The sequence below is a fragment of the Camelus bactrianus genome, chromosome 11, assembly GCF_048773025.1.
Source record: "Camelus bactrianus isolate YW-2024 breed Bactrian camel chromosome 11, ASM4877302v1, whole genome shotgun sequence".
NCBI lineage: Eukaryota > Metazoa > Chordata > Mammalia > Artiodactyla > Camelidae > Camelus > Camelus bactrianus.
The window spans coordinates 73,815,762-73,826,447 of record NC_133549.1 but is presented as its reverse complement, the minus strand read 5'-3'; the positions used below and the strand labels follow the sequence as shown (position 1 = coordinate 73,826,447).

The following is a 10,686-nucleotide window of genomic DNA, read 5'->3' as shown; positions in this document are numbered from 1 at the left end:
GTCAGGCCACTCAATCTGGCCAGAGGGGCAGCTGTCTTCCTGCCAGGTTGTCCCTCTCTACTGTGCAGCTTCCTAGGCTCAGGGCTGGAAGCCAGAGGCAGCCACTGAGACCTCCGAGCCCCGGGGCTACAGTTTGCACTGGCCAGAGGAGTCTGGGGTTCAGGGAGAGGTACTGAATGGGGATCTACACAGGGGACCAGCAGTAGAAGGAATGTGAAGCCGTAGGACAGAATGAACTCACGCATGGAGTGAGTGTAAGGAGAGAAGGGATAGGAGAGTTGAGTCTGCAGTGCTCCACTGTACAGTAGTCCAGAAAAGGAAGGATGCACAAAAGAGACTGACACCGGGCAGCCAGAAGGATCAGAAAATAGCAAGGGAGAGTGGTTGTCCTGGAAACCAAGGAGAGGAAAAGTGAAAGAGGAGACGATGATCAGCTGGATCGAATGGTGCTGATAGTTGGAGGAGGATGGGGCGGAGAAGGCGACCCTGAATTTTGTGACGGGGAGACCCAGTTTTATCCCTCGCACCTAGGAAAGCGTGCTGGCCCCTCCTTCCTCTGCTAGATCTTCCTGGTGTGAAGCCAGTTTCGTATTTTATTCTGAGGGATGTGCTCCCTAGAAGCGCTACCTTCTGGCCTCCTCCCATGGCTGAGTGGAGAAGCCCTGGCCAGCAGAGGGTCACCTTTTTATTGGGACGTCGGCAGCACACAGCGCTGGGCCCTGCCCGGCCCTCCCCGGGCTCAGAACTCGCAGACCACCAGGCGCCGCTCCCCGCACGCCTTGTCGTTCCACTTGCCGTTGGGAAAGATCTCCACGCAGTTCTCGGCGCCGCCGTTGTTGTTGGGCTCCCCTGGGGCCCAGTTGGAATAGACCAGGGGCTCCCCCGTTGGGTAGGTGAACTTGCCCTCTGTCTTGCTGTCGGTCATGCTCAGGAAAGCGGCCTTGTTCTGAGCGGTGACCAGCTGGCTTAAGGCCTCGTTCTCGGCCGCAGAGCGTGGGGATGCCATCTGTCCCCCGGCCTGTGTGCACACCTGCTGTGCATCCTGAAACGTTTTTTCAAAGCCTCCCGTCTTGAAGATCTTCTCCCCGACACTTTGGCCATTGGGGAAGAGCTCCGCTAGAAGAGGAGATTCAGGTTAGGGTTGCGGCAGCAGCTAGACCTCCGAGCTCTGACGGGAGCCCCTCGTCCTGTGATGCCCCGCCCCCGCCAGCCTCCCACCCGGGTATTGGGGCACCAGACAGGACGAAAGCGAGGCACTTGGTTGAGGAGCAGCCCCAGCTCCATGTTACACCTTGTGAGCTGTGCTGTGGTCTCGAGATACAGATGAGGACACCGGAACTCAGGGAGGTTATGTAAGAGGCCCAAAGTCCCGCAACTGTCGAAAGTCGAGTTAAGATCAAACCTTGTTTGATGTGACACCAGTGCTTAGACGGGAACTTTCTAGTTCACCCCATGTTGTATGCCAGAATCAGTTTTTCAGTGACTGTGTAGAACTGGAATGACTCTGAGCAGGGAAATGACACCGTGCAGCTGGGGCAGTGCCAGAGAGTATGGAAAACACCATGCAGGGGGCTCGCTCCCACCCCTGCATGATGGCTGGGCACCTGGGGTTGTCAGAGAGGGCTCTGTGCTGCGTGAAGGGGTGAGGGAAGAGGAGAGGAGCGGGTGGGACATCTGAGCACAGCGGTGTGCTGGTCTCCACACCAGGAGCAGCTCAGTGTTGGCCTCTTGATGTGCTTGTGGGTGACGTCCCGGCCACCCAGCCTCCTGGACTGCGGGGCAGGGGATGAAGGCATCTGAGAGGTGTGAGTGGGAGTAGGGGCAGGGGTGGAATCGGCGCTGGAGAGAGCCCTGTATGGGAGTCAGAAGGCCACGTGCTCAGCCCCACCCTGGCAAAGACAGTCCCAGTGGGCAGGGGAAAGTCACTTCCCTTTTCAGGGTTTCCCATTCCTCATTTCTAAAGTGGGGATACACTTTATAGAAGCATCACCTGTATGGCATGTCAAGCATCTCTTTTTATTCCATCCCATCCCCATCCCTCTGCCTCCAGGCTCATGCCCAGGGCTCCCAAAAGGACTCAGTGGACTGATTAGGAGCCCAGGCTGCACCCTGACCCACTGCCCTTCTCCTCTGGACTTGGAGGCCAGATTCTCATGGGGTCAGGATGGCACCCAGAGCAGCCCTGGACAAGGTCAGTGCAAGTTCACATGCCACGGTTGGGTTTATGTCCCGTGCAGCTGGGTGGGTATGCATGTGCATGTATGAATATGTCCGTGTACCCATCTGAAGGTACACGGGTGGACTTACGGTCCGTCTGGATGGGTGTGTGTATTTGTGTGTACGTACATGTGCGTGTGCTCATGTATGCAGATGGTGTGGAGTAAGCGATGGTATTTAAGTACACACACGTGTGGCAGGTGCATATGCCCAGGTTCTCCTTTGTTTGCATCAGTGTGTATATGAGCAAGTGCCTATGTATGCAACTATGTTTATGGAAGGAGGAGTACGTAGCAGACGCTTGAGACTCTCGTCCTTCCTACTTAGGTACTCAGTCGGCTTGAGCACTTAGGAGCCAACGCTACGTCTCACCCCATCAGGCCCCTTTGTTCTCTGTTCCTTCAGAAAACTCCTTTTTTTGGGTCAGTGAGGTTTGATGAATGATGTGGACTCAAAGCTGGTGTCAGGAGAGCAGAGAAGGAGGAGGGACAGTTGAGGACCGAGGTGGAGTCCCAGAGGCCCAGGGCACTCAGACATGTGCTCCTGGAAACCTCTGACTCCTTAGGATTCCAGGTCTAGGGAAGAATCTCTGCGTTAAACACACAGTGGAGTGCAGGAAGAGCCCAGGGCTGGCTGGAAATCGGAGGCAGCCTGCCCTGCCAGACCCAGGGGCATCTTTAGGGGGAGATACTTGGTGTCTACACCAAGATCCGGCCCCCACTAGTCTTGAACCCCAAGAGTGGAATGCCAGTCCCTGCTCTCAGGACAGTGTCAGGATTCTCCGCTGCCTTGGGCTATACACCTGGACCCACAGAGGGAAGAAACGCATCCTGGTTTGGGTGTCCCTTTGTCTATCAAAGGGACCTGCCCAGGGTAGGAGGATGAAGGTCTGCTGAGCTGGTGACCTGGATCGCATCCTCCTCCTTCTCCCTCGCATCTGCTTGCAGCCCCTGGAGCATGTGGCTGCCCTGCTCTTTCCCAGCCCTGTCCTAGCCCCACTCCCTGCCCCAGTTCCAGGTCCAGTCCTAAACATGTTCCCAGCTAAGTCCAGTTCTATACCCAAGCCCAGCCAGCTCCAAGCCAAGGCCCAGATCCAGTGTGAGGCCTACCCTTGGTGCCTGGCTCAGGTTCGGCTCTAGGAACTCACCTTTCTTATACTGAGAGAAGGCGTTCTGGAGGTATGTGACCTGTCCCTGTAAGGTCTCCACCTGCTGCCTCAGAGCAGTGATGCCTGCAGGAGAGAGAGGCCGAGTGAAGACTGGTCCAGCACAGCCTGGGATCGGCTCAGAGCCCGGGCCCCAAGGGAAGGATTCTCAGGTGCAGGCAAGTATTGGGGGTGGGGGTCAGGAGCTGAGATGGACCTCTAGGAAGCCCACATCTGCTGACACAGCTGGCCCCTGCTGCCCACGGGCTTTCCTATGGTTCCACTGTGAACAGACTGTCTGCTGAGCAGGTCCCTACACCTCACTGACCCTGAACCAGAGGACATTTTAACGCCTTATTCAAGGGCTCTGACAACACTTCCTTCTTGAGGGGAGAGGAATACACGTCAAGTGCTTCCCATCCACTGGGTTATTTGAAGCTCAAGGTTATCCAGTGAACTGGGAAGAGTGGCGCGCTTGTCCCACAGATCAGGTGGAAAAATTGCTCAGGTTGCCTACCAGCGAGTAACAGAGGCTCAGATTAGAGCCCACTTCGCCTTCCGGTTTGTCAGCCTATTTTCCTGTCCACCCCTCACCTGGAATGAATGGGGACATCCGAGAGGAGGGGCTGTCCCAAGTTGAAGAGGGCCTCCTCCCCCCAACTGCACCCTAAGTGGGGCTTCCAGAGCGAGGGGAGGCATTCTCACCTGGGAGCCCACTCTCTCCCTTTGCACCAGGAGCACCTCTGTCCCCCTTCAGTCCTGGGGGGCCTCTGGCACCTGCAGGTCCCTGTGGACCCATGGCTCCAGCAGGCCCTGGGATCAGAGAAAAAGAGTTGGGTGAGTTCTATGCACACTTTCCAGCATTTTCACCCTCCCAGTTCAAGGACTGTCTTATCGCCCAGTAATACACCCTCCCCATACACATATGTCCCTCTGTTCCCACAACCCAGCCAGGCATCCTCTCTAGACATTGTCCCCATCCCCCAACAACCCACCTTCCCTGCGTGGAGACTATCCCTGCTGCTCACACCACCCTCTCCCTAGATACGGACAGTTCCTGGTGCCTAGCACTGGACATCACCCAGTAACACTAGCTCTGACTTGGTGGTGGTGGTGGTGGACACAGAAGAACTGATACCCAGCCCCACTTCCATCACTCACCTGCTGCCCCAGCATTTCCAGGGGCTCCATGCTCTCCAGGGGCACCTCTCTCCCCTTTAAGACCTGCAGGGCCTCTTGTCCCCGTGAAGCCCTGCATGCCCGGGGCACCCACGTCTCCTGAGGAAGGAACAAATTGGGATGAACATGCCTGAGAGTGCGTTCAGCTTGTATCATTTCCTCAGTAGTGGAGCTTTTCACCCACCAGCTCCAGGTCAGAGAGCAAATGGAGAGACAGTCCTTACTGCCTGGCTTCTTCCCAGGAGGGTGACGGGAAATACGGTCAGTGTGGAAATGTGGGCTGAGGGGCCCTGGCCAGGCCTGCCCAGTGCCGACAGTCTGGCCTTTTCCTCTGCACTCATTTTAGGCCCCTCCACAGATGTCACTGTCATCACCACCTTCTCCCTCCCAGACCCGCCACATACCAACCACCTACCTTTGGGACCAGTCTCTCCTTTGGGGCCTGGTATGCCTGGAGGTCCGGTGTTCCCCTGCCTCCCTGAGGGACCCTCTCTTCCAGCTGGACCAGGCAGGCCTGGAGGTCCTGGAGGCCCTGGGGAAAAGGACCAGTCCAATCAGTGACACTAAATCTCCTTGAAGGTGGGAGTGCATAAAAGATGAGGACAAGAACAGAAGTCAGACAGGCAGCAACATCCTAAAGATGTTGAAACAACCTGAAACAACCCCGTGCTGCCTCCAAATTGGCCTTCTTTCTTCTTCCTGCAGTGGAATCTGCACATGCCTACTGGCATGTCCTGGCGGCGGCAGCACCACCGCCTGCAGACATCTGCATTCCACGCCCAGTGGCTCACCACATAGTCCAGTGTCTCCCTTTGGTCCAGGTTCTCCAGCAGAGCCATTGTCCCCTTTGGGCCCAACTGGGCCAGCTGGTCCGGGCATCCCCACTCGCCCTACAGCTCCTGGTAAACCTGTAGCAGCAGGAGAAATGAGCGTAAACCCGGCCCCAGGCCCAGGAGAAGCCAGCTGCCTGCAGGGTCAGGCCCCTGGCATTCATTCCTTCAAGGGTACGTAGGGTGTAGACATGCCACCTCCAGAGTGCTGGTCCAGGTTTGGGCATCTGCATCCTCACTTTAAAGGTGAAGAAACAGGCTTGCCAGAGATGGAGGCAGATCCAAACCATGTCTGTCTTTTCATGTTGTGCGCCTTCCCCTGCCCCAAGACCACAGTATCTACAAGGGCCGTCTGTCAACATTTACCCTTGATCGTGGACTCCTTGCCTTACCCTTTCCAGAATGAAAGTTTATATCAGAAATGATGCCTGCGCATGTAATACAGACTGGAAAAACCACAAGAATGGCATACACAGAAATGTTGACTGTTCTTTCTAAGTGGCACAGTTAAGGTAATTTTAATTTTCTTTTTGTCTTTAGTGATCACCTATTATTTTTGTATTGGAAAAATGATCAAACATTTTTAAAAAGATATGTTACCTCAAGACAGGCTGCCTAAGCCTGAACTTATCCAAGATTTGCTCCCAAAAGACTAAAAGGAGACATGGCTATCAATTTAAGAAATTTACCCTCAATTCTGTAGCTTAGTTATTCTTTTTTTTTAATTGAGATAAAATTCATAAAATACAAAATTAACCTTTTAAAAGTATACAATTCAGTGGCATTTAGCACAATCACAACATTGTGCAACTACCACCTCTATTTAGTTCAAAAATATTCCATAGAAAACCCCATATGCCCGTGAATCACTCGCTCCCTGCCTCCTCCCAGGCCCTGGCTAAGGCGATGCTGCCTTCTGTCTCTATTACCTATTCTGGATAGTTTCTATTAATACATACAATATATGACCTTCCGTGTCTGACTTTTTCTAACTTGGAGTGATGTTCTTGAGGTTCATCCAGTTTGCAACGTGTCCCAGTGCTTTATTCCTTTGTCTGGCTGAGTAACGTTCTACTGTATGAACACAGCACGTTTCATTTAGCTGTGCATCAGTGGATGGACCCTTGGGTTGTTTCCATCTTTTGGCTGTTGTGAATAAAGCATTCATGTGCAAAAAGGAAAGAAATGCCACCCGTCAGGTGCTGCGAACTTGTTCATTCACTTATTTGTTCATTTCCTCGTTATTTCATTTACATGTTCCCTGAGAAGCTATCTGTGGGACATCACTGTATGCTGAGCACTGGGCAGGATGTAAATGCTCGCACCAGGTCTTGGTCTGCAAGGGATTTGTAACGGTTTAAATTATGAGGCCTGGGTAACAAGTGGGGAAGACAATTCATGAGATATCTCTCATCCTATCACAGTACTCTCACCACTGGTACACATACACTGCATGCGCGCGCGCGCACACACACACACACACACACACACACACACTGAGGAAATGGGATTTCAAGGCTGAAGAGAATTTAGAGAGGATTGGAGAGGAGGGGTGACATTTCACCTTTGGAAACCGTTCTCCCAGGCAAGAGGGGTCAGGGATAAGAATTTGCTAGTGGCGGGAGACTGGTGCATTTGATGGGTAACTGACAGGCTCTGTGCTGGGCACTGTGTCCTGCTTTTAGTTACAAGCCTCACTGTGAATGAAATGGGAACACAGTGGTTGGGCCCTGCATCCCAGATCCACAGTGCACTGTACTCAGGCAGAGACGCCCTGACCCCAGGCTGAGCCTCTCTTGGGCTCCACCCCGGCAGATGGGCCAAGGGGAAAAAGCCACTCCTTAGAAGGGAGCATTAGAGGTTGCCCATCCTTGGTGCACAAACCACGGGGGCCATGAGAGCACTGGGGTTGGGGAAGGGACACCCCTTTTTGCAGCAAGCACTGTGCCTCCCAAAGCCCTCATTTTGCATCCTAGCACCCCCCAAAGAACTAGTTCTTCACTGCCATCTGAAACAAAGCTTTATGGCCCAGCAACTTGGCTGGTCTTAAATGGACTAAAATCCCTCCTCTCCTGGCATCAGTCATTCATTCTGCAAGTCTTCCCTGAGCTCCTACTGGGCATCAGGCCCCGTCCTAAATGCTGGGATGTGGTCATGAAAGAAACAGACAGAAAGTCAAACACCTTCCTCATGGAGCTTAAACTCAACTTCATAAAACAGATAAGTATTAAAATGCGTGACATTTATTTACTAGACTATAACTTCAGAATAAGTGCTGCCGAGGGAAAATAAAGCATAAAGAGTATTGGCGGGGGGAGGGTGTCTTCTAAATAGGATGATCGGAAAAGGACTCACTGAGAAGGCGGGCTGTGAGGAGGGCACAGAGGACTGAATACCTGGGGGAAAGCCATCCCCCTGGGAAGGAGACGACCATCCCCAAGTCTTCCACAGCAGAACAGCCAGCATTTCTGGGTTGGTTACAATTCCAATGCCCACCCCTTCCCACCAGGATGAGCCCACGGTCCCAGCTCTACCTGGATCCCCCTTCTCGCCCCGGGGGCCCTCTCTCCCATCCCGTCCATCACGACCAGGCAGGCCATTCTCCATGGGGCTACACATGACCAGGGTGCAGGCGTTGGTCGCTGCTCTCTGGGAATAGGTCTTCATTTCTGCTCCCAGTGACCCTGGGGGCCGTGTGAGCAGGATCAGCGCGGAGAGAGGGAGGAGAAGCATGTCCTAGGCAGGTGAACAGAAAGAAAGAGGACATGCTCTTGGTCCTAGGATGGGGATTGGGGCTTGGCCCAGCTCCTGGAGGTCAGGAGATGCACTGCCCCTTCCTCCTCTCCCCTCCTCTGGGGCCAACAGCAGCAGGGCTCTTAAAGCAGTTTAGGGACAAAGGTGGGCATAGCTCTGGCCTAGGAGTGTATGTGTTAACCAGTGGGAACACTGACATGGGTTGACAGCAGCATCCAGCTATTCTCAGATGCTCGGTGACATCCCTTCTCGTCCCTTCCCTTGGGCACGGCCATGGGCACTGTGGCTAGAATGTAGAATTCCTCACTGAGGCCATCTGCCACATCAGGAAGGATTCACTGAGTGCCCTTGGGCAGGGCACCTTCTCTGGACCTCTTTCTCTCTATATGTACCATTCAGGTGGTTGGCTTAGGTCTGACAAGGCAAACTTGTTTCTTCTCACTGCCTTGGATGGACAAATACCGGTGGCCTGCAGTGCTGGTCTGAAAAGGAGCCAGAATCCTGACTGCTTGATGACGTCTGTCCTGAGCACCAGATGGGTGCACGGCTGCATGTTGGCCAGGTGACTTGCCATTCCTGGGCTAGACACCGTCTCCAGGAGGAAAGTCCCGGAGAGAACACAGGTGAAAATTCTCAGAGATACTAAGTTGGCGGCTGGAGCGACCCTGGGATGCCTAGAGTCCTGCCCAGACCTCCTGAAAGGACTGGGAACAGGGGCCTCATGGGGGAAGGGGGACGTGTGAGACGGGAGCCGGCAGGGGAAGGCTGGTTTGGGGGGTGGGACAGAGCAGATGTCCAATGGAGCATCCAGTGCCCATCTGAAAGGAACTTAGGAACCAAGTGAGATCAGGGTGGGTCAGGGGCTGGGTCACCCCCAGTGCTGGGCTTCTTTTCTGTCTCAGAGAGAAACTGTAAAGCTATGAGCATGGAAAGAGCTCGTGGGAGTGGCAGAGGCTGAGAAGAGAGCCTGGGGGACCTGTGCAAAGGAGAGGGGGTCACCAGGCAGGCCGAGGGACTGGTAGGGGAGGGGCTTGCCGGCCAGAGAAGTGCCTCCTTCTCCAGCTGCCGGCGATTCCGGGCTGTGGCCCACCCCTGTTTTGCACTAGCCGCTTTCCCTTTTGGATCCCCCGCTTCCTCGGGCATCCTGGGGTCTCTAGAAACACCCAGGCGAGCTGGCCGGCCAGCAGCGGCTGTGCTTGTTGGAGCAGAAGCTCAGCCATGAGTGCTGATGGACCCGGGCCAGGCCGGGACATTGTCCCCGGGTCTGCAGCTGCCTCAGTGCTGCGGCCCTGAGCCCAAATCTGGGGAAGAGTGAAAAGCAACAGGCATTCTGCCCAACAGCCCAAGATGGTGCGGAAGGCGCCACCACCCATGGGAGCAGGAAGGGGACTTGGAGAGCGCTAGCTCACATGTTTTCAGACCAAGGAGTCAGACAAGGCATCTCAACTGGGGCGGCAGAGGGAGTGGGCAGAGCCCCAGTCCCCTCACGCAATGTTCGGTTTATAACAAGCTTTCAGCCTAAGATTTTACTGGGAAAGAAAGACTCCTCTGAAAATTGGTTGGAAAATCAGTGACCTAGTCCAGAAGGTATTTTCTTTTAAGTAACGATTTAAGGCTAAGAAAGAAGCATGTTTATCCATGTCCCACAGGCAGTTGGTACCAGGATGGGCTTAGAACCCAGACCTGTGAGTGAACACCTGGTCTGTTTCTCCTCTACTTCCCTTCTTTCTGAAGAAATCAGGGATGGAGAGGAACCAAGAGGAAGATGAACTGCATTTTCCACTGGGGCTTCCAGACAGCGGCATTCGAGGTCTGGTTGGGTGTCGTATCCAACTCACCCACCCTCTTACAGCCCAGAAAACAAATCTCCCACTGAGCAGAAGGAGCAGAAGAGTGCTCCTTATGACCCCACGATGCCCCTCACCTCCCACCCCAGCAGCTCCTAGACCAGAACAGCTACATGGATCCCACCTTCCCCAACACCAACAGGCTAAATCAGCCGTGTAGGCAGGGAGATAGTCACCAGACACTGGGAAAACAAAATGAGAGGCAAGGACAGAGACACTCACGGTTGCTTCCTCTGGGGCTCCAGAAACTCCAGGCAAATTACAGTTTCCCGGGCAGGGACTGCTGGCTATTTATGCCTGCCCTGCAACCCGAGCCTCTCCCAGAAAGAGAGTTCTGATTTCCTGAGAACGCTCTTCAAGAAGTAGGGCAGTTTCTTCCTTGTTGACTCACGCAGTCCCACCCCTACCTGGGTTCTGGACACCTGCCACCGACATTTGTAACATTGTCCACACATCACCCTAGAGTCTGTCGGGCACCCTATGTCCATGATCTCATCTGCACCTCCCTGCAGCCCTGTGAATTAAGTAGTAAGATCAGTGTCTGTATTTTACAGATGTCCAGGAATCCAAGGTCCAGAGAAGACCAGCAAGTTGCACAAGGACTTTCAGTTATTGCAAAAGCAACCTGCATCTGCAGATTCCACGAGCCGGCACCTGCTTTGCCCACTTCTCGTCCCGCTTCACCTCAACATCACTGCCCAGATATGAAGAAAGA

At 54.1% G+C, this 10,686-nt stretch overlaps 1 protein-coding gene across 1 annotated transcript; it reads right to left on the bottom strand.

Moving 5' to 3' along the window:
* Positions 1-663: 663 nt before the first annotated feature.
* SFTPD (surfactant protein D) lies at positions 664-10,415 on the bottom strand. The gene is made up of 8 exons (XM_010963111.3): positions 10,194-10,415; positions 7,905-8,106; positions 5,332-5,448; positions 4,956-5,072; positions 4,523-4,639; positions 4,067-4,174; positions 3,365-3,448; positions 664-1,116 (listed from the first exon to the last, which is right to left on the bottom strand). Exons 2-8 carry the CDS (start codon positions 8,101-8,103, stop codon positions 740-742), a joined length of 1,119 nt encoding a protein of 372 aa, XP_010961413.1. The 5' UTR covers positions 8,104-8,106; positions 10,194-10,415; the 3' UTR covers positions 664-739.
* Between the last annotated feature and the right edge of the window lie 271 nt (positions 10,416-10,686).